This window comes from Anticarsia gemmatalis, chromosome Z (genome assembly GCF_050436995.1).
Source record: "Anticarsia gemmatalis isolate Benzon Research Colony breed Stoneville strain chromosome Z, ilAntGemm2 primary, whole genome shotgun sequence".
Taxonomy (NCBI): domain Eukaryota; kingdom Metazoa; phylum Arthropoda; class Insecta; order Lepidoptera; family Erebidae; genus Anticarsia; species Anticarsia gemmatalis.
The window spans coordinates 12,029,104-12,053,377 of NC_134776.1; the positions used below are offsets into that span (position 1 = coordinate 12,029,104).

The 24,274-nt window shown below is 37.7% G+C and overlaps 2 protein-coding genes across 4 annotated transcripts in view; both read left to right on the forward strand.

The window, feature by feature from the left end:
* The first annotated feature begins 2,046 nt into the window (after positions 1 to 2,046).
* Positions 2,047 to 15,313, forward strand: LOC142986669 (uncharacterized). Of its 3 annotated transcripts, none has more exons than XM_076135234.1 (15): positions 2,047 to 2,237; positions 4,224 to 4,328; positions 4,425 to 4,646; positions 5,476 to 5,529; positions 7,241 to 7,318; positions 8,278 to 8,361; positions 8,877 to 8,963; positions 9,082 to 9,168; positions 9,577 to 9,660; positions 10,062 to 10,148; positions 10,290 to 10,355; positions 10,445 to 10,513; positions 10,959 to 11,045; positions 11,395 to 11,466; positions 11,555 to 15,313. In XM_076135234.1, exons 2-15 carry the CDS (start codon positions 4,263 to 4,265, stop codon positions 12,641 to 12,643), a joined length of 2,232 nt encoding a protein of 743 aa, XP_075991349.1. In that variant the 5' UTR covers positions 2,047 to 2,237; positions 4,224 to 4,262; the 3' UTR covers positions 12,644 to 15,313. The 3 variants fall into 3 exon arrangements, with proteins under 3 accessions (XP_075991349.1, XP_075991350.1, XP_075991351.1); XM_076135235.1 differs by having other exon boundaries at positions 7,244 to 7,318; XM_076135236.1 differs by lacking the exon at positions 5,476 to 5,529.
* Positions 15,314 to 20,159: 4,846 nt separating this feature from the next.
* LOC142986499 (putative cytochrome P450 305a1) overlaps positions 20,160 to 24,274 on the forward strand; it is a 44,513-nt gene continuing 40,398 nt past the window's right edge. Inside the window, exon 1 of the mRNA XM_076135016.1 lies at positions 20,160 to 20,308. Coding sequence (XP_075991131.1) covers positions 20,221 to 20,308 — 88 coding nt within the window. The 5' untranslated portion in view covers positions 20,160 to 20,220. The remainder of the gene's footprint in view (positions 20,309 to 24,274) is intronic.

The following is a 24,274-nucleotide window of genomic DNA, read 5'->3' on the forward strand; positions in this document are numbered from 1 at the left end:
TGCACCGCGGCCGACACCTGGGTCCATCTCGGCTGCGGCTACTGAGAGTACCTGCCAAAGAATCCATGCGCTGTCAGCATTTAAGCCAATCCGTAAATGACACTACCCTCCCTTCAGCCCCTCCAGAGTTCGAGGTGGAGCAGAAACGCATACACTATGCGCTGGCGCGTTACCTGTGGCTTCGCCTCGAACCGCTAACGCCAGCTGCTGCTAGGTTTCGTATGCACGCTTCAAGATGTGCCGCGGCTGCACTCTCAATATATCTTCTGGCGCCTTTCCACCTCTCTGGTTCCCTAGGACGCTGAAGTGTTCATAGACCTCCGCGTCCATGCCCGTCAGTACATGAGAAACGTGCTCAGACTGTTTAAAAGGAGAACGTTCTGTAGACCAGTCCAATCCAAATGGTTAGCAGCCGCTGCATGCTAATTAATGAAGGTCTTTAACAGCCGGCGCCGTCAATATCCCGAGCCCACACGGGCGCCCCGTACAGATGCTAAGTAAAAGACTTCGAACTTCCTACTAAGGGCACCGGGGGGGGGTTGGGCAGCAGACTCAGAAAAGCACCTGCTACCCCGCTACCCCGCTACCCCGTGAACTCGGGAACCAATCGACTGAAGAGTACCTCGAAGCCCTACTTACTGCCCAGATTCAAGCCGAGGCAAAGGCCTGACATTTTTCTACAAACAAAATCAAATGCGGGCAGGGCAGCGAATGCAATAGCGTATCGTTGGTAACAGATAGACAAACTCAAACTCCGTTTACTCGCGTATCTTAGTCTCAACACTCTCAACGAGTATATTTATACAACGGACTGCAGGTAAACTATCATTCGGATAATTCACCTGGTTCTTATACATTTTGGGTTGCGCGACTTTCAATTTCTTTTAATAGATAAAACCTGGCGAAGTGTAGACTGAAATTTTGCAAACCCATACCCACCATATAATGAACTATGCTTACATGGTTTGCTCCTAAGGTACCTAATAAATACTTACATAGTACATTTCTTTGACATGCGCGTCAAAAGGAGTCCTTATATAGACATTTTTATCGATCGAATGATAAGTAGTATCATAACAGAGACAACGCTACTAAGAAACGAATAAGTACGTATTTATTTTTAGAATCATTTATTGATTTTGATAACACAGATAACAGAAGCTCATTATGTAGGAAAGTGAAGGAGTTTTCCGAGATCACTATTTTGATCGAAAATATTTGAAAACCGTGCCGTGCCGTTTGAAATATCTCTGAAAGTGACCATTATATTTAGAAGACAGTATTCTTGAAACTATTTTTTAATCCGGATGAAATAATTCGTTTTTTCAAGTATTAATTAAGATACTTAGTTGTTTTTTGTTGTCCTTTTAAGCCGATATTCGGGACGGCCTGTTTCATTGTAAGAAGCCATTTTTATATATTTTTTTAAGAAGTTTGTTTATAGTAGTGTTGTAGTTTCCAATGTGTGCAATTTTATAGGTAGGTACTCTCTCATTATTTCATCTCTCTCATTGCTCGGAGGGACGGATCCATGACGACCGGACCCCTTTGCCAGGGGTAGCGACCCACCGCTTTACACAATCACTGGGAAGTATATGATAGAAATACTCAGAAATATCGTTTTTGCACGATCCGGGACTCGAAGCTAATCAAGTTTTGAAGTTTATTTATACATTATGTTAACTTTTTGCGGAAGTTACTACGGGTCTTAAAAAGGTTATTACCCCTAAAGTACCTATTTCTGTTACACGTATATACCTAATTCAAAAAATTAAACCCGTTACTGTTCCACTGCTGGCCATGTCTCATGTATGTACGTTTTCATCACGATGTTTTCCTTGACGTTCAGAACTAGTGATACACACACTCTTTTTTAAAATTTCGGAAGATTTTTTTTTACCTGACAAGGAATATTATCATAATAATATTCAGACGGCATCAAATGTCATTCTATAGCTATCGCGATTGGCTTGCATCGGGGCATCGCCCTAGTGCGAGTTATTGATTAGTTATGCGCTGTGCAGTACAGCGCAGCGCCGATCGCCATTAATCAGGTAGTGAACACCGCTTGTTGCAGTCGCACTATTCAAAACGCAGTGAAATAAATTAAGAATATGAATCCGCCAAGTGGAGGTTTGTGGTCGACGTCCGCCACCAGGATTGAGGACAGCGGCCGGTACGTGGAGCCCCAAGAGCCGAACAATACGCCGGGAAATGCTGCTGACCAAACTTGAGGTGTAAGTACCATTTCTTTATACTACCCATCGTTTATTCATAACAGCGTGTTAAATAAGAATCAGAACGTTTAAAGATACAATAACGATATGTATATTTTTTTTATTATTTCTCATTTAGTTACGATTAGTTTTGCTTTGTGATTTCTATGTTTAAAAAAAATTAAGAATTAAAATTTATTTTGGTTTATAATTGACTACAAACACAAAATGTACAATTTGAACAGTATATTAAGAAAGTCAAAATTAATCGATGCGAAAATAGCTGTTTCATTTCACCCAAATTACACTTGAGGCTAAAACAAAGTTCAAGTCTTGAGCTTTGTTTTATTGTTGTCTTGTTCATTATTTGAATGACTGCCCGTATGAATTCGCACCGCAAATCGAATGCGTGTGGACAGGCTTCTTTCAACAGTAACGCAAAGATTGGCAAATATTTTACTTAGATTTATTTATTTTCTTTTGATCTGGAGGTACCTACATTCTAACATCCATGCGGCCATGACAATTATAAATAGTAGATTGGTACTTGAATTTTAAATCTATACGTATAAAATTATAACAACCTCATATCTGTAAATCTGTACATTATAGATATTAAATAAAAATTAAGATAAGGGATCTTCATACAACCAACAGAAGCCAAAAATATGATTTAAAAAATTGTTGTCTGTCTGTCTGTTTGTTGTCCGCTTTTCACGCAAAAACTACTGGACGGATTTTGATGAAACTTTTTTAATGGAACTTTTCTGAAATTTGCTCTTTAAGGGGTTAATTGTTGTATGAAACTCCGTCAGTTTTGAAGCTAATTCGATTAAAATTAATAACTGGCCATTTGGTTAGAAACTTAGTCAGTTTAAAAAAAAGCCTAAGCGGAGCTGCGCGGGCCAGTTAGTATAATATAAAGCAGTTTTCCTCCATTGCTCATGTTTTTTCCACTCTGTATAATACTGACCATATGGTACTATGGTATTAAATACAGCCACAAAAGACTGTGACAGGATTACTTGCAAGCCAGTACCCAAATACATATTTTCACTTGCACTTTCAGTTTACGTAGGATAGATATCGTAGATTACGTAGAATCTTGAAATCGAAGTAGCAATATCACATTGTGTACAGAAGTCTATCATCGCAATCGTATAATAACAAAAATACATACTTGAAGTGTAATAGACAAGGAACAATAGATCTGTCTGATGCAGACTTCTCAAGCTGCTAGGTAAACTAAACCCTAAACGAACATAAGAACATTGAACTGTTGACATCAGTATGCCTGAAGACTGTGAAACCCCCTGATTCCCGGTTGCGGTACATATAGTGGTGGTTTATCTATTTAAACTGTCATGTTTACTAGAGCTTGTCCGCCATTGAATAGATAAACTATCGCTAAATGTACCTCTGATACCTGGGGTGAGACTATTACACTAATCATTCTAAGACTACAAACGCGAAAGTTTGTAATGATGGATATGCATGCAATTTAGAACAGATATAATTTATAACCTAGATTAACACATTGAATACTTTATTTTTTACTTTATTTCAGGTAACCGAGGCCCATAGATATAAGTACAATAATTAAAATACAACTGAAAAATATACTAATACATACAAAATTTAACTTAGGGTACACAACTCTGGCAGCTGGTTCCACTTTTAATGGTGTAGGAATCTGTAAGAGACGGGACTCTGTGACGGGGCTGTAGTGGCTTAGGTCAGGATAGATTGCTTAAGTCAGCCGGAACGTCTAGCCGGCGGGAGAGCCCGACAGACCCCCGCTTTCCTCCTTCCTTAAGATCGGGCCGATCCATAGATAGAAACATCCCTGACCAATTAAATAATTAATTATAAAATAAAATATGTGAAAATATAAAGTACCCATCGGTATAAGTACTACATTACGTGAAAGAAAGACAGATAAACAAACTGTCACCATAAGAAAATTATTAATATCAATGTTATACTACCTTTATTTGTTCTTTATAGTATCCTCCGCTGCCTCGCGGCGAACCACCACCAGCTCATATGGTGGTTCGCGACAACCGCGGCAGTTCCCAACAAACAGTATCACAATCGTCGTCTCAAAACAGAGTAAGTATCAAGGTATATTATAATACTTACGATACCTTCTTAACGTCGTATTTTTGTTTGCAGTCACTTACTCGCCTAAATAAATGTTTGTTGTAGACCCGTCCACTTAATATGGACAACGCTGGTCAGCCAGAAGCAGCACATGTATCAGAGTTTTCTGAGGGAAACGTACAGCAGGAATCGGACGAAGAAGATGTGCAATTTGTTGGGGAAGTGGCCATGCCTATGCCATTGGCGCCTGAGCCAACTCAACACTCGGTTGAAGGACAAGAAAGTTCAAGTCGCCGATCTCAGCGCAACAGATCAACAACAACCCAGGTGAGAATACTATTTACTTTTAGATTTTCTCAAAATACAAATCTAAAGCTAAACTAAGATAAAAGCAATAGCAAAGTAAACTATGGTCGTTATGTTTAGTTTATATTGTTCCATCTATACACAGTTTTTGTGTGGTTATATTTTATCCTACTGTTGTTGGAATGTAGCTGCGTTGTAAATTTGAGTTAATAGTGAAGCAACAACAGCCGCTTGGATCGATCTGAGGTTACGCAACGCTTGCCAAGGTTGATCCGTGGATGGGTGACCATCTTATTATACATATCGAGTACCGCGGTGTTTCGTAAGACACGTTAAATTGTGGGTCCCGACTGTCATTTTCGAAGAAATTTGACAGCCGTTTACAGCAGTCAGAAGCTTGAAAGTCTGACATGCAGTCTTACCAAAGGGTATCGTGTAATATCCCAAGTAACTGGGTTGTGGAGGTCAGATAAGCAGTCGCTACAAGTAAAACTCTGATATTTAGCTGAATCCTGTGAGACTGGAAGCCGACTCCAACATAGCTTGGAAGAAAGGCTAAGCTGATACATTAGAGAAGCGGACTTAATAAAAATTCTTACCCTACGTCTTTAATCGACCATCTGACACATTTGGTCAGTATCTTGATGATTCGAGCAAATCGATCATCTGAGGCACGTGTATTTGCGTTTTGTCACAGAATTTTCTTTTACTTGTGTTACGACAAAGTGGGCCACAGAGTGGACAACAGTTCACCAATGATTACATAGTATGTTAAGAACGTTTTTAATGAAATGAATTAAACGACACGTTATTCAGAACTAGTTTACCATAAGATAAAATATTGTTACAGAACGCAGAATCAAATGTCTGGGGATTGGTGTTTCGATCTTTTGAAGAAGCTTATGTAAGTTGCTTATATGAGGGCTGATAGACTCCTTGTTACTAGCTGAGCTATGTGGCTCCACTCGCGTGAATGTCGTACTGTTGTATTCGTTGCACCACACATATTATGCTGGTTTTATAGCTACGCTGTTAGATGCGCCGTTGAGCAGCGCGCGTTTTAACATTGCGCGGTCCGCTCGCTGTAAAACGAGATTAGGACTGCTGTGTACAGTCGTCTACAAATTGAACATTAATGCGGTTAGATTAGTTGCTATTTACTTCTTATGGAAAAGAAGGCAAAGAAGACTAGCTGTTGATCTTTATAATGGTACAAGGTTACTAAGAGGCGAACACGTAAGATCTTTTTGCGATTTCCGAGAAAATAGTCATACATTTTTTATAATAACAAATTTTGTACAATAACAGTCGTGAAATCGTAACACACCGAAGCGTGTATAAACAATAATCGTATGTATTGGTTATTTTCAGTTTAATCAGTCGAAAATCTTAAAACATTTATACAAATTTTCACCCCCTATTTTATCCCCTTAGGGGTGGAATTTATCAAAATCTTTGGGAGGGATCTTTCTTGAGGGATGCTTACGTAATAGTAACTTTATGCATGCAAAGTCTCAGCCCGATCGGTCTAAAATTGACAAAGTTTCATACAAACTTTCATCCCCTATTTTTCCCCGTAGGAGTAGAATTTATCAAAATGATTTCTAAGAAGACGCCTGCGTTATAGTAACTTTATGCATGCAAAGTCTCAGCGTGATCGGCTTAAAGTTGACAAAGTTCATACAAACTTTCATCCCCTATTTCATCCCCATGGGAGTGCAATTTATCAAAATCTCTTCTTAACTGATGCCTACGTTATAACATTTACCTACATGTCAAATTTCAGCCCAATCGATCCCGCGGTTTGGGCTGTGCGTGCACCTTTAAGTTTTATATATAGATTTAAAATTTTATCTGTCATCCCGTCATAGATTGTTTAAGTTTGCAAATCATTCAGTCATTATGATTGCAATTTTCATTTTTAATAATAAAACAAAGAATAAGTTTGGCGAATGTTGTAAAATGGATTGCAACGCCATTTATCTTTGTAGGTAAACTCAGGTTCATATAAAATAAAGCACGATTAAATAATCCACTACTTATTCTATGCCTATACCAAATTTCAGTGCATTCCATCTGGTAGTTTTTACGTGATGCTGGAACATACAGACGGACGGTAGACAGAATGAAAAAATATATAAATTGCAGATTCGGTATCAGTATCCGTTTCCTAACATACCCTATTTGTTTTTTTTTTAAATAGATTTAATGCATAGAATTGACATCTCTTCATTATAAGTGTTTAGATAGATAGGTATAGATTTTTGCATTCATTGCATTTAACTTAAGCGAACCAAATGACGTCTGCATGCATACTTGTTGTGCATATTTTTTGGAAATGTGTAGACAAAAGTTGACATTCAAGAATGCTACTTTACTTGTTTAGCACTTTACATACACACTCTATGGCACGTTCTTAGGAGCGTGGATTACGCGCGGGAAAGCAGCGCGGTCTTCGCTTGCGATTTTTTTCGCGGGCTTGACAGATGAGCTCGGCGCGTGGGTCGTCTTTCCTTTCCCCTTACATGCGCGCTCATTTTTCGCTCATGTTTCCTGCGCTGTAGAGTGTGTGTGTAAAAGGGGCTATATAATAATATTATTTATTTTATGTACAGAAGCTGTTGCACCCGTCCCCAAAGTCAACATTGAATCCAGCGAACTATACACAAACTCAACAGACAGAGCCGCAAAACGTGAGTTACGCATGGCACATTCTGTTGTTTTACAAAATATTAATCAATTGTAATGAAGTTAAATTATGCGTTCTTTTTAAATTTATAAGAGCAACTTGTGCTTACATGTATAAACAATGGTTTAGCAAAAAAGTTCTTCGTTTCAGCTGCGTTCACGTGCTCATCGACAAGACCGACAGGGCTCATATATTCCAATGGACCAAATGAGTTACTATTGAAATAAATATCTTAATCGTATAAGTATGAATGTAAAAATGTTTGAGTGCCATTAAAAATAGGCTTAATTATAGTCAGATATATCAATTTATCGTAACGGCCACAAGATCAACTGAGTGCCCCACCTTTACTCCTGTGAGAAATGCTTGTATGTATGCTCAAAGTTGTGTAGCAGTTGGGTAGAGAACTAGCTGAACTAGCTGAACTAGCTATTTATTATTTTAGTTTTAAGTCCACAACTTATAATGATATAGGTACTTATACTTTTAAAATTTTTAACAACACTTATTATAAACATTAACTACCTTTCCATGTTATAAAACTTACAACCCAGGTAACTAGGTTGTGCGAAAGGCAGTCATACCGTGTAATAAAACATTTAGTTGCATCCGATGAGACTGGAAGACGACTCCAAAATAGTTAGAAGAAAGGCTAGGCTGATATTGTCATTTATTGTTAACAACACTAACATCTTACTATCGCTTATTATAACGTGTGTAATAACGCTCAAATATGTTTTTTTAAATAGGTTAACTAGGGTACACCATTTGTAGTTACAATCATTTCCATTAATTTACACGAAACGTTAACACTCATTTAATTCGTTGAAATTACATTAAAAATGCATTATATTACAGCATATACATATAAGAAATATTTGATAACACTCAAATACCTCCCTGTAGTTGTGGCTTTAGTTCAGATGAATTTAGAGTGTTATATAATATATATATTTTTTGCAGCAGCAACGTCTTCATCAAGACCGGACGTCAGACCCTAATTTTTATGATAGGGTTTATGGGTCCAGCCGTGTGCCGCAAACATCTGTAAGCAATCAATGACAAAAGAATAAATGCCACTAAGGGTCAGCGTAGACAGAGAGGAATAATCCTCGCGCGGTCTCGGGTATTTTCTTTACGGATCGCGTATGCTCGAGCATGCGCGCGGCCTCGCGACCCTACATTTAATGTTTAATGATACCTGTAAACATTCATGAGACGATAATTTTTCTTCGTCCATTTTCTGTGTTCGATATGCAGGTACCTACAATAGATTAAAAATCTAAATAAATGACGTTCTCCCTCTTTAAACTCAATGGTAACATTGAAAGTAATCGTATGATGCCGGCTGCGACTCGATGCCGCTCGGGGATTCCCGCGTATCTTCGAGGGCGCGCATTTTTTGTCAGGTTCAAGCACTTATGCACTTTATTACAATAAGTTTAAAGTTGATTTTCAAGAGCGTTAATAAAATCCTCTCCGCCGCGTTCCTTTATGTCTGCGCTGACCCTTACTCTATAATATCATGCTTTTCTTGTCACATAAATCGTTGTCTGTTACAGCATATTGGTCCTCAAACTGAGATGCCAGGGCCTAATATGATGGGTCCTGGACCAAACTTTTTCGGCGCTGCGTTTCGTAGCCACTCAGTAAGTAATCAATGATAAAAGGATAAATGCCACTAGCTCTATAATCTCATGCTTTTCTTGCCACGTACACATGTTTTAATAGAACGGCTGTTGAATGTTAAATCGTTGTCTGTTACAGCATATTGGTCCTCAAACTGAGATGCCAGGGCCTAATATGATGCGTCCTGGCCCAAACTTTTTCGGCAGTCCGTTGGAAAGGGAAAGAGTAAGTAATCAACGACAAAAGAATAAATGCTACTAATTCTATAATATAACTCTATAAGAGAGAAGGAAGGCCTTTGCCCTGCAGTGGGACAATATGGGCCGATAATAATATCATTGGCCGTCCAGAGTGGAGTCGCATGAGCAGAGCTCCCACTCTGTTCGGAGGACGGATGCTGAGCGTAAGTGGCTAGTGGGCCAGTGATGCCGGACCCTCAGAGAGCAAGTGATCAGAGTTTAACGTCCAGCGAGGCCTCTCCGTCCTTTAGCCGCTCACGTCCCTGTTGCCCCCTCGTTGCTATTTATGCGACTTGTTTAGGGTGGCCCAGTTTGTGAGTTGGCAAGTCTCCACCTGCCATTTTTACATGTTTTCAACATTGTTTGTTGTAAGTAAAATCTTTGTCTGTTACAGGTATTTGATCCTCAAACTGGGATGCCAGGGCCTGATATGATGGGTCCTGGTCCAAACATTTTCGGCGCTCCCTTTCCGGATGCAGTAAGTAATCAATGACAAAAGGATAAATACTAACTCTGTAATCTCATGCTTTTCTTGTCATATAAACATGTACTAGCTGACCCGCGCAACTTCGCTTGCGACCAATAAGAAAGAATGGGTGAAATTTTTCCCCGTTTTTGTAACATTTTTTACTGGTACCCTGCTCCTTTTGGCCGTAGCGTGATGATATATAGCCTATGTCCTTTCTCGGGTATCAAAGTATCTCCATACCAAATTTCATGCAAATTGGTTCAGTAGTTTAGGCGTGATTGAGTAGCAGACAGACAGACAGACAGACAGACAGAGTTACTTTCGCATTTATAATATTAGTATGGATTATCGGGATAGCTCCAGATGTAAGTGACCTTTAATATTATATGTTAAACCTTTGTTTGTTATAGAACCTTCATCCTGAAACACATTTGCCATGCCCTAATTTGGAGGCTGGATTGTTTTGCCTGTGTGGTTACTGTACGCTACAATCGAACGTAAGTAACTAACAGCAAGACTGTGAAATGCCACTAGCTCAATAATCTCACGCTTTTTTTGTAACCATGTTTTATGAAGACGGTTACAGTTAGGTGTCGTCTAAATTGTTTTTGATATGTTAAATCATGCTTTCGTTATAGGTTCATCAGCCTCAAGCCGGGACATCCGATCCCTACTTTTCTGGTCCCTTTGGAAGCATTCCAAATGTAAGTTAATATTTAATTAAAATTTAATCTTAGCTGCCTCTAACAATAAATCAGTCTGCGATGTACCTACTTCCGTTTTATTATTACAGCAAGGACATCCGCAGTTTCCACTGCCAAACCAGGATGCCGAGCGTATGGCAAATCCATTAAAAAGAAAAGTAAGTAACTTATATAGGATGAATTATTACATTTAAAGATTTAAGAGTTGTAGGAGTAAAAATATCTTTTTTTTTATGATCTATTACTGTCCCACAGCAGGGTACGGGTCTCCTCCCAAATGAGAGGCAAGGGTTAGGCCTTGAGTCCACCACGCTGGCCAAGTGCGGGTTAGGTACTTTGCATGCCCTCGATAAATTTATTAAACAAATTTTAGGCATGCAAGATTTCCTTACGATGTTTTCCTTCACCGTTAGAGCAAGTGATAATTATTTCTAATACTCTCATAACTTCGAAAATCCATTGGTGTGTCGCCTCGGATTCGAACCTGCGACCACTTGCGTGGAAGGTGCCAAGTTAAACCACTCGGCTATCACTGATACATCTTAGTATACTAATTATGTCAAAAATAGTTATAGTTATTTCACTTATTTCCTTCTGTAACAGCGACGTCGAGTATCGTCCACAATTACAAGCGCCGACGTTGGACAAGAGGAGCTCGGAGAAGAGGTGCTCGGAGAAGAGGGTACGGAGGTACGTAGAAATAAACATTTTGTATTATGCCTAAAATAAAAAAGAAAGTTGATGATGAGTACAATGTCTAAAATTAAATTAATACACATAATAATGTGCTGAGACTTTCCATGCACATAGCTACTATGACGGAGGCATCCCCTAAGATAGGAATTTGATTAATTCCGCCCCTAAAGGAATAAAATGAGGGAGGGGGGGGTGAAAGTACCTATAAATCTCCTTACATTTTCGACTAATTGAAATTAACCTGGATTCATATATAGATTTTTTGTTACTGGAAACCTTTTCACGCGGACGATGTCGCGGGTGGAAGCTAGTTATTAATATAATTGTTTTACTTGTGTTACAGAGACGGCGACGACGAGTGTCTGCGACTGTAACTCCTGACAACCGTCAAAGACCAGAAGAAGCAAGAGTAGAGGTGCGTACCTGTGTCGTATAGTGTAGGCAATAATTTTGTTTTATAAGAATAGCTAATAGCTTCATTGATTCCTATTTTTTTATTTCAGTCAACTCCGCCTGACTCCTTTATGGACTTTTTAAGTGCTCAAATAAACGAGCTACAAGGAGCAGAAAGGATTAACGTTCAAAAGAAACTCGCCGAGTGCTTATTTAACTTTAAGATGTCTCGTGCGGGTGAAGGATCGTGTGAGGATGGCACAGAAATCGCTGACGAGGCCAGTGCCGTTGCGGGTGCCAGTACCGGTGCTAGTGCCGATGCCGATGCCGGTGCCGATGCCGATGCCGGTGCCGATGCTGGTGCCGATGCCGGTGCCGATGCCGGTGCCGGTCCCGATGCCGGTGCCAGTACCGCTGCCGGTGTCGGTACCGGTGCCGGTCCCGATGCCGGTGCCGATGCCGGTGCCGATGCCGGTGCCGGTCCCGATGCCGGTGCCAGTACCGGTGCCGGTGACGGTACCGGTGCCGATGCCGGTGCCGGTGCCGGTGCCGGTGCCGATGCCGATGCCGGTGCCGATGCCGGTGCCGGTGCCGGTGCCGATGCCGATGCCGAGGCCGGTGCCGGTGCCGATGCCGATGCCGATGCCGATGCCGATGCCGATGCCGGTGCCGGTGCCGGTGCCGATGCCGATGCCGATGCCGGTGCCGGTGCCGATGCCGATGCCGATGCCGATGCCGATGCCGGTGCCGATGCCGGTGCCGGTGCCGGTCCCGATGCCGGTGCCAGTACCGGTGCCGGTGACGGTACCGGTGCCGATGCCGGTGAAAGTGCCGGCTCTGCCACCATAACCGATTCCGATGCTGTTTCCGTTAAAGAGGAGTACGTCGAACCCTATTCTCCCACACAGGAGCCAGAAGAGATAGAGGCAGATCCAGAGGACATCGATCCAGGAGCCGCCTCAGTGCGGTATCCTATACCTGGAGTGGGGAGTTTTGTTAGGACACCTTCCGGATTGTTTTTACAACGGGACGCTGGCGGGCATAGACGCTCCACGCTTATATGTGATCCTAATATCATATATATCGTGGAGAACAGTGCCAAGTTGTCTGATACTATGGGGATTCCACACCTAGCGATCCTGCATCACAGCCTAGGTGTTTATTTACGTTCAGTAGACAAAAAGAAAAAAAGTGGCTGATAAAAAATATAGGAACTTTAGGTTCGTATATTTTTTCGACCCCTTTTATTTGCTATGTGGCTAGGCGTCGCCGCTGCTTTTCAGTTTATGTATTTTTGATTTCAATGATTATTTACAAATGTTTAACAATTCGCCAAATACTTCATCATACTGCAATTTTTTTTTCCGGAGACAAATAATTACTAACCTTTCACACTACTCTAGTAAATTATATACATATAACACAAATCCATATATAAATACAAAGGTTGACAATTAGCATAGACTCCGTGATAAGCCTTTTTCTGGCGTAAACTGAGATACTTTAAGGTTGTATAATTATGTAAATAGTCTTGTTATTTATTATGTGTAGAAAGAGTATACTACCATTCGGGCCTATTATGGCCCTCTTGGACCATTTGTATTTTTATGTGATTTTTATATCTTGTGATAGCTCTGCATACAAGGTATTAAATATTTAGAAAAAAATTAAAATATACATTTTGAGCATTTTATCTCAAAAAAAAAATCTGGTGCTAAAATTTTATTCTCTTCTAAGCTAATTTTTCTAAGTCTAATTTAACATAACACATACTATTCCAAATTATATTTTTTTTTATCTTTCATCTTTCCCTCAAAAAATGCTGGATGGACACTGGACAGCATACACAATATACACATCCACATACATATGTATATAGTCTGTAAGTAGGACTAACTTGAATGTAATTTATCATACGTTGGGCCCCGGGAATATTTAACACGGCCGAAGTCGCGAGCAGAAGCAGTAACATTGTCGTATGTTTGCATGTATTGCAACTGATCTGATGAACTTTCAATGCACAGCGAGCCGTTTAATTAAATAATGCCATTTAACCATACGTCTAGTCCGCAATGGCTAGACGAAACGCAGAATAGGGTAAATGTCATTTGCTAGCAATCAATCACAGCCCTAAAACGTATTACAACTCTTATAAGGCATTTCGATTCTCATTTAGTCGAATTCACTTTATTCGCATGTATTAGCTAGGTGCGGTGTTTGAGAAAAAAGAGTGAAAAGTAATTAGAATTTCGGGACTAGTACTTTTGAGTGGATTAATAAAATACCTTTTCAGTGAGACTCCGAACTGACTCGACTCTACTTGGATGTTGTAAATGATTGTACAACAAATCTTGATGAGTGTGTTTCAGTCAATGGGCCACTTTGGTTTCAGCTGTGTAATGAAAGTTTAATTTACCATTCGCTGCGATGCATACTACATTAAGATTTCGATTCGATTCAATTCGAATAGTAAAAATATATTATTGTAATGGTAATGTATATATTACAGACATTGTGTTTAAATAGCTATTATATATAACGATTGGTTAATATACTTCATTTACCAGTAATAACAAAATTGTCAGGACAATGTGATAAATTAATCACCTTATCCGGAGGATAGCAGTTTAAAATTTAGGCAAGTAAATACGGTCTAAAAACAGCGTAATCGCACGTATTTTTTATTCTAATCATTGTCTTGAATTGTTACATTGTTTTGATTTAATGTAGGTAATAGATGGACCAAAAATTAACTCATTTTTTCTAGAAATGTTTGGATCCGTCCATCCCTTCACAGAGATCCGTTTATATAAACGACGTAAACGATCTAATAGGTTTAGGATTTTAAAAGAGCCGTGAGTTTCTTGCCGTTTCTTCTCACGAGCAACCAGCTTTTCCGAAACGGACAAAAGAAATAGGTACAATATATGACTATTTCAAATACTTTGTAAAAAGTTTACGAAATAAAGGATATTTTGAATTTGAATTTGAATAAGGAAACATTTAATAAAACATCGCTTTTCCTATAGACATACAACCACTGTATACATTTGAATTGAATTTGAGGTGCTCAGAACTGACTAACACGAATAGGCTATAAAGTTTTGTCGATTTTTGTCACCCAGAACATGAATGTAAATTACACATGTAGTTATGTAAATTTAAGTTAAAATTCTAGATAATGTAAATTATTCTGTGTCAATTATCACCTTGTCTGAATTAAGTAGTCTATATAACAAGCAATGGCTGGATGGTATAGATAATAATAACAATGTGTCTGGATTTCTTGTTCTGAAACATATATGTACCTATGTATAGTATAGTCATAGATCATATCTATAGGTAACAAGAAAAGTAGACGGACGGCGATAGCTGTTTCGCGTCACATTGTAAACTGCCTCCTATAGTCTCGCAACTGTGGTAGTTGTCGGACTTGCATCTGAAATCGCTGTATCACTCATCTCAAATTACGTGACGTCTTGTCGAAATGAATTTATGAACTTTTTTAAAAACAAACAAATTGTATTTTTTATCTTAGGTATAGTGTATCATAATATAAGTTGAAAAAAAACCGTTAGGAGGACGGGCGCGAGCGGCGGGCGTTAGCGGGTAAAGCCTAGTAGGTATCTAATGTGTACGTAAAAGGATAAGTAAAAAATATTTTTAGGCTACATTTGTAAATACGTAAAGGCCTTTATGTATTATCGTGGTTGTCGAGCATCTTGTATTTAGTTTCAGGATACCTACATGTCTAGACACGCTTACGTCGCCAACTTATTATTACATAAGTAGTTTTTAAGTATTTACCTGTTAAGGAATAGATGCATAAGCGAATATTGTAAATAAAAAAATATAGTAGTTGATCGTCATTCGTATTTTTTTTCTTGTAGCTGTGCTGTTCTTCTTCGCGAATATTTAAACAAAATCGTTGTTTTTAACTCAATATAATTATGTGCAGATATGCATTCATTATGATCACTTTAATGGCATTCGCAAATGTTACACTGTTCATGGATACTGAAATTATCATCTTTTACTGCTACTTATACACGGCGAAAAATGCAATTGCGAATTACGTTGTTGAAAATAAATTGAATGATAATCCAAGTATGGAAAATAAGTAGGTGTGCCTATAGAGATTTTAGCATACCTTATTTGGGCTCATTGATTGTGTCCTAGCTCCTAGCTCGAGCAAAATAGGTATAGGTAGGTATAGTATACCTTAGTAAGAGTAACAGTACCTGCTCAGTGCTCATCTAATAATAAATAGGCGGTAGGTACATAGAACATTATTTACGTACAAAATGAATTAATCAATAATAACTTAAAAAGGTAACTAAACTTCCTAATTTCTCATCTAATGCCTGAAGGATTAAATAGCATTGAGTAACATAGATTTAAAATTAAATTTAACATGCAGGCAGATGTTACGACGTGGCATTCGCTAAGAAAGGATTTTGATCAATTCCACTCCGAAGAGGATAAAATAGGGAATGAAAGTTTTTATGAAAATTATGTCCTAAGTCACAAACTACGCGGACGAATACAGAATATGGTAAATTATACATTCACCTTCTTACCACAAAAACGGATGAACAGGTTTTACGCGTGAAGGACGTTCGCAGCAGCGGTATGAGGAATCAGAACTAATACTAAGTAAGTATACTTAACTAACTTGTATAGGGAAACCTCAATTAGGTACATGAAGATAATTTTATAAACAATAAAATATCGATTCAATTCTCAAAATGATTATATTATTCGTAATACTTATTATCTAAGGATTAATCCACTTTAATGAAATAAACGAAAATTACAGTAGTTCATAACAAAGTCAAGTCAAGATCATTTATAATTTTGAAAGCATTGTTTGTTTTCAAGGACACTTTGTTTTGTCGCTATATGTAATGTTTTTTTATTGCAATCCCGGTTATCCCGGTCGAGAAAAGTGCGTGTTGTTGAATAATTTATACAGTAAACCAAAAAGAATAAACATACAAAATATTTGGACGGTATTTAATACAAAGACTTTGTATTTAAGACTGTGATGTCACATACTTTAAAAATAATAATTTCCATATTACCAAAATCTGGGCTACTATTGAAAATAAACAAATTACGGTTTGTCAGTTGGTCGTACACACAGCGGCCGAGACCACGCAGGCAGCCTGAGTTGACTTTACTTATAAATTCAATCTATACCAATATTATAAAGCTGAAGAGTCTGTGTTTGTTTGCTTGAACGCGCTAATCTCAGGAACTATTGGTCCGATTTAAAAAATTCTCACAGTGTTAGATAGCCCATTTTTCGAGGAAGGCTATATATCATTACGCTACGACCATTAAAAAGGAGCTGAGTACCAGTAAAAAATGTCACAAAAACGGAGAATATTTTGACCCATCCTCTCTCTCGTATGTGACGCAAGCGAAGATGCGAGAGTCAGCTAGTTTACTTATAAATTGAATTGAGAGCTATAAACGATGAAGTCAGTCTGTATCAATATTAAGCTTCAATTATAGTAACAGGGTGTTTTGTGTGAATTGTGAATGTGAGGCAGAGATCACGACGCGTTTACACCTTCACCAAGGAACATAAATTATATTACGTAACTATTTCTTTCATTATCATATTATAGGGCTGTTATATGTGGTAAGTATTATATTTTGTTAGAATTTAATACGTTAAAATAGTCCCACAACTTAGTGAGACAAGTTATCAGATGTATGTATATATATCAGCTTAGCCTTTTTTCCAAGCTATGTTGGAGTCGGCTTCCAGTCTCACCGGATGCAGCTGAATACCAGTGTTTTACATGGAGCGACTGCCTATCTGACCTCCACAACCCAGTTACCTGGGATAACACGGTACCCTTCGGTAAGACTGGTTGTCAGACTTTCAAGCTTCTGACTACTGTTAACGACTGACAAAGATCTTCGAAAATGACAGCCGGGACCCACAATTTAACGTGCCTTCCGAAACACGGAGGAACTCGATATGTATAAGATGGTCACCCATCCACAAATCAACCTCGGCAAGCGTTGCTTAACAGGTTCCCTGTCCCATGAATCATATGTGATTCATGGGACATATTTTGTAACAAGGATTGTACGTTCATGAATCACATATGATCAAATTTAGAGCCAACTTAATGCCCCTTTTTTAAATGGACGTAGCAGGTTAATGCACATTTTTAGTATTGGGACGTATGGAGTACATCCTCTTGATTAGCAAATCAAATAAAACCACAATGATTTATCAAATTATTTAAACAATTTACTACAAAAAAAGAGTGGGACATATACGATAGAAAAAAGTGGATTGTATGGGGACAGGGAACCTGTTAACCTCAGAGATCGATCCGCGCGGCTGTTGTTAACTAAGCCACGAGCTCCTCATTATCATTATCAGATGTATGTGTATTACTTATAATGTGTAGCATTTCAATATAAAGTAGCTGTACCAAACAGGCCACCATCGGCTCCAAAATGCTGCGGGTCACAAATGTTCTAAATTTTAAATTTTGTATGCTCTCTACTAAACCCCGGTTTCAGATAAAATTCAGCGGTAGTTTATCTATTCAATAGCGTTTAAACTTAAACTCACATAGTAACCCTATTGAATAGATAAACTACCGCTAAATGTAAATCAGAAACCGGGGGTAAGTGATAGGTCTATGCTTACGTTTACGTATTAAAATAATGTTAACTACATAAAAACAGCACAATAACTAGATAATTATAGTTAAGTTATCTGACGCACGATCGATTATTATCTTACAATTACTTGTTTAAATTCTATTTTTCGAATGAAATAATTTCTTGAAGTGCAATAAATATCTGTTAATCAGTGGTAATTATCTTATTAAGCAAGTTACATAAATAAAAACTATTGCCTGTCATATATATCTCCACAATTCATAATAAAAACAACAAAATAGTTTTAGCGAAAATATAACAAAAGATAATCACGAAATATGATCACAAATTGACTGCCAACTTATAACTTAAATAAACTAGGTACATTTAATTTATATCTAAGCTGTACGAGTCTCCTAAATATCTGTTCACTTGAATGTCTTCGAGGGAAAAAGAATATCTGTCAAATTTTAAAACAGCCATGTTTTAGCGATGATACGTATAAGGGACGACGATGATATATGTATGTATATGTACTTTTAATGTAAAGGTAAGTATAGATATGTTATAAATTGATTCCAACATTATTTCTGCTAGGTCATTGCATACCATGGAGTAATACTGATCATGTTCAGCGTATCAAATTATATTATTAAAAGAATACCGGTCAACGACATTCGTATATAAATATATCGAAGGATCTCACTTTTGCAAATTATTACGTGCAATATTGCAGATCAACGTTTTAAATTCGAACAAATTTATTGTTAAATTAATTAAATATTATTAAATATTCAATATTAATTTATTGGCTATCTAGTGTATTTTTTTTTTGCGTCAGGAAAATGCATTGCATTGCAATGTCCTGCTCTCCAGGGAGAGGAAGCGGGGGCCTGTCGGGCTCTGCCGCCGGCTAGGCGTTCCGGCTTTGAATTTTGGGCATACCGACTAAAAACCCGACGGTGTTCCTTCGACAGGCACCACAATGTGGCCAGGACGCGTGTTCCTTCGACAGGCACCACAATGTGGCCAGGACGCGGTACCTGGATTAATTGGGTACTCCGCGTTATTCAAGTCCCCTAAAGGCCTTTTTTTGGTGACTTATTGTCTGTTCTTGACAACAAACGAGGCCGACATTTACGTGCTCTCCGAACGAAACGCTCATCTTAAATACCCCTATGCGGCCACAGATCACCAGAATGTAGGCGCTAGGATTGCTTAACCCACTGTTTACCGACCGAAGTAAGGTTACAAGATATGATGGAGGAGCTCGTGGCAGTCGTGGCGAAGTTAACAACACCCGCGTGGATTGATCTCTGAGGTTAAGCTACGCTTGGCGAGGCTGTTCTGTGGATGGGTGACCATATTATACATATCAAGGTCTTAAGATATGATAAGAAGTAGCTTCCAGAGTCGCATAACTACAGCGTCAGTTGACGTATCGTATGAATGCTAACGAGTCTTTGTTACGCTGTAATCAATCATCACTGTAGTATGTTGTACACTCGATTATGTAGGTATCTGTGCCACTAAAATTAAATATAGACAACGCGTCTCACTAAACACTCTTCCCGTACTAACAACAAATTTTATGTCACGGAGATTGCTGATGTAGAAATTATGAGTTTATGGCCGGTACCAATATCATATCTTTAGATATGGATTGAAATGTGTGTGTAGAACATAAGTCAATTATGACTGCCTAGTTAATTGTTATTCGCAGTCAATCATGCTTGATTCAATGTTCTGGCAGAGACTAGACGGGAGTGCTAAATCAAGTCCAACAGCTATTTACTTCTCTGAATAAATTGATGTATTGTCTTACTTCGACTCAAAGATGAGATATAGTGATTAAATTCTTTATAATACAACCATTTGTCATTATGGTTTGAGTGAGAATTTTTTTAGAGATTTTAATGATCACTTTTAAAATTTGCTAATCTCACAACAAAATAATTAAACGGATTAAAACCCCACTTATAAACTTTGTACTTTTGAACTGAGCAAAAAAAGGACATCAATCCTTCATACAAAAATTGGTGCGCTTCGGTCTGAACGTACAGTTGCGTTTCGGTTGCCGAGTAGGCCAGTGTATATTTATACCGCAGTCAATCAGTGCTCACGAGATCGATCTTTTAAAATGATCTGGGTGATCATTCTACTGTGCTTACTCACATTCATAGTGTATGGGTTTGTTACTACGATTAAACCTCAAAAATACCCACCAGGTATGTTATTTCTTTATATTTTGTTTGCAGTTTTTTTGCAATAGCCGTATTTTGTTTTTTTTGCTATTTAAATCAGTTTTGGAGTAAAAGTTTTTGTTTATTATTCATAATAATTAGGTATCTTAAAAGTTATAACAATTAAAGAAAAATACACGTGTTAGTTCTTTTCTCGCTAGATCCTTCTTCTGTAACTGAAATATGTACTTACCTAGAACTCGTTGCATTTCCTTGTTGATAAAAATAATCTAGAATTACCTAGAATCGACTAACATAGGTTAGGTAACTATTCGCAATTTATATTACTATGTTACACAACTATGAGAAATAATAATATATTTTTTTATCAATGACGAATAATGACTATACTCTATTGATAATTACTGTACAAATATCATTTGTACATATTATAATTTCTATGTCAACGGACGAAATTCTTGCGCTAGTTATATTTTATCATTGGTGACCGTGGCACCGTGTTAAACGAAATAATGTTCTAAATGGATGCCAACGGGTGACGAGTAAGATAAGATTGATTACAAAAGAGTTCCGTTTCCGCACCCAAATGCTTAAAAAGTTTAATAATAGATGTAGAGAACTGACACTGTTTAACTCTTCATATGATAGTTCAGCAGCTCATATGAAAAAAAAATACAGATTAATAGACGAGCGGTAAAATCGTGCGCCTCACGCCAAGTGGTCAGAAGTTCGAACCCGAGGCACCACATCGTTGATTTTTCGAAGTTATGTGTATTATAGAAAAAAATAGCACTTGTGCTTATGGTGAAGTAAAACATTCGTGACACAACTTTGCATGCCTGAGACTTCTTTATCAAAGTTCTTGAAGGAATGAAAAGACCCCAACCCGCACTTGGCCTGAGTGGTGAACTCGTGGTCTGACCGCTCCCTCGCTGGAGGAGGTCCTTGCCCACCTTACATGGAATAGCTAACATTCAGTCACAACTACTGCTAATAGGCAGTTTCTCTAGAGTTAAATAATCTGGGGGCACGGAAGTGCCCCCGCAAGTCGAGCAAAAAAAAAGCGGCACGGCCGTAACATCCTTTTCTCGAAGCAATTCGGGCTATTTTCGACACCCCTATAATTTCGTTGTGGATAAAATAAGAAGCCTGGATTTTCAGCAACTAATCAGTCATTGTATAAACACGGTATATTTAAAATTTCAGTCAATTTGAACCAGTAGTTTAAGAATGACAACTTGTTAAAATTTTGAATTTTGTCACTCACTGATTCACTGACTCACTGACTCACCGATCATCAAAAGTCTAAGGTACTTCTAGCAGACTTAGAAGCTTAAAATTTAGAATACAAATAGGGTTTAGTGTCTTAATCATGGGAAAAATTTAATATTTTCTAATTTCGGTCCAGTTTTTTAAATACACCAACTGCAACAATAACTTTGTAATCCCATATAAATGTATAAGATTACAAGGTTACATTTGCAGTTAATGTAGAAAATTATTATTTTATTACTAGCTGACCCGCGCAACTTCGCTTGCGTCACATATGAGAGAATGGATCAAAATTTTCCCCGTTTCCGAAACATTTTCTACTGGTACTCTACTCCTTTTGGTCATAGCGTGATGATATATAGCCTATAACCTTCCTCGATAAATGGGCTATCTAACACTGAAATAATTTTTCAAATCGGACCAGTAGTTCCTGAGATTAGCGCGTTCAAACAAACAAACAAACAAACAAACAAACAAACAAACTCTTCAGCTTTATAATATTAGTATAGATTACTGTAGAAAATAAAATAAATAGGTGTAAATAGGTACCTACTGTATGAGGCATAACGGGAGGGGGTATAGGGTGGGTAAGGGTGTTTAGTCCATGAAACTGAACAACATTCCCATAGGAAAATATGTTGAATTATGAAAAAAAAAAACGTCTTTCCATACAAATTGGACTTATGTTCGCTCTACAAAAAGAAGTGAGATGCCATCAAAAACATTCTGTAAAAAACCTCAAGTCTCGCCGTAAAAAGTTGTGAGATCTATATAATACCAAGTCGATTAATCTATTTAGTCTCTACTTAAAGGACCTTCTGTCTTAAGTTATAACGTATGTTATTATCATGCCAATTTTTAAAAAAATACCTTGAAAACAAATAGATCGACTTGGTCATCGCAAGAAAACACAATTCGCCATGCCATGAACATTTCAGGAGCATTAACTTCTCGTCGTGCTGTGTAGTGTGATACATACTAATAATCACATCATGCGATGGCCAGGTCGGTCTATTTGTTTTAGAGGTATTTTTTTTTAAATTGGCATGATAATAACATACGTTATAACTTAAGACAGAAGGTCCTTTAAGTAGAGACTAAATAGATTAATCGACTTGGTATTATATAGATCTCACAACTTTTTACGGCGAGACTTGAGGTTTTTTACAGAATGTTTTTGATGGCATTTATTTTACTTATTGTTAGGCAGATTTTTTGTTTTAATGATTGCAGTGATTTTAAAACAGAAATACCACTACCACAGGATAGTAACGAGTTAAATTGAATATTATGACAATCCGAACTAGAGCTTGTTTAATCGCTCTGTGCTGATATAATAAAAGTGATATATTACTGATTGGAGTCAAAAGTTATATTTTCTTTTATCTGTACCTACATACAGTAAATAAAGTTTGCTTCAATTATAATAATAATTAGTGACTTAGGTAGTTATGCCATAGAAATAATTCACTTGTTTTATTTTTGTGATAGAGCAAGTAAAGCAGCGTGTTAAATATCCATTGTCATCAAGGGTACAAGGTGATTTTAAAAGAACAAGTACATGGAATAGCTAACATCCAGTCACAACTACTGCTAATAGGCACTTACTCTAGACTTAAATCATTTCTTTCACTTATTGTAAGATAGATTTTTTGTTTTAACGATTGCAGTGTTTTTAAAACAGAAATAAATAAAGCACTAAAACCACTAATGATGATTATTGAGATACTAAGATTGTTATACATACGAACGAATCGGGCGGTCTTACCCCCGGTTTCTGAGTACATTTAGCGGTAGTTTATCTATTCAATAGCGTTTTTTTGTAAGAGTTTTGACACTATTGAATAGTTAAACTACCGCTAAATTTACCTCAGAAACCGGGGGTTAGTAGAGTTATAGTAGTAGTCCTAAGAACGCGACTTGCTAAGACCCTTTTCTTACGCGTGATTCACATTCATTCATCACTTCATGTCATTCATGCTCGCCTAGTACCGAGCCTCACCGAGGTGTAGGTATGTTCTTGGTATTATCTTATCGTATGTTCGTCACTAGAGACTGAATACACTAGACACCTGTATTATATCAATGAAGAATGACGTGTTTATAACGTCATTTATAAGTAACTGTTATAGTATTTATAACCCATAATACTACAACTTATTTTTATCTTTCAGTTTTAGGACATTGATTTGCATTAATAGGGTTCTTCAAAAAGATAACCTCTTTATCAATACTACTCTCCTTTAAAAAGGCAACTCCCGCATTAAAAAATGCTCTTGTCATGCGGGGACTTTTAGAAACATATAAACAACGGACAAAAAATACAACCAGACCCGAAATAACTAGGTATTTGTAGATAGCACAATTACTTGTTCCTTGTGGGAATCGAGCCCACGCTCTCCCGACGCTCTGGTTCTCGCGTGGCGACTACCTTAAGCACTGCGCCACGAAGGCCCTGACAGACATTTTTAAAATGGATACTTTAATCTGAGGTAAAATGCAACAGAAATAGCGATTTGAATGTCATTGTCGTAGTTTTAAAATACTTTTATTAGTAAACATCATAAAAGGTACATAGGTACTTATATTATTTTGAGAAAAGCTAATTACCTGATATTATCTAAGTATGATTTAACTATAGAATCATTTAGAACTTATGATTGTTAACTTTATTTACAAAAATATTATCAACTAACATATAGGTCCATGACAAATAGC

Excerpts from the sequence above, each read along its gene's own strand:
- LOC142986669 (XM_076135234.1), top strand. The coding sequence starts at position 4,263 with ATGGTGGTTCGCGACAACCGCGGCAGTTCCCAACAAACAGTATCACAA. Across the intron at positions 7,319-8,277 it reads AACAGACAGAGCCGCAAAAC|CAGCAACGTCTTCATCAAGA; the intron begins GTGAGTTACGCA and ends TATTTTTTGCAG. Across the intron at positions 10,356-10,444 it reads CCTTTGGAAGCATTCCAAAT|CAAGGACATCCGCAGTTTCC; the intron begins GTAAGTTAATAT and ends TTATTATTACAG.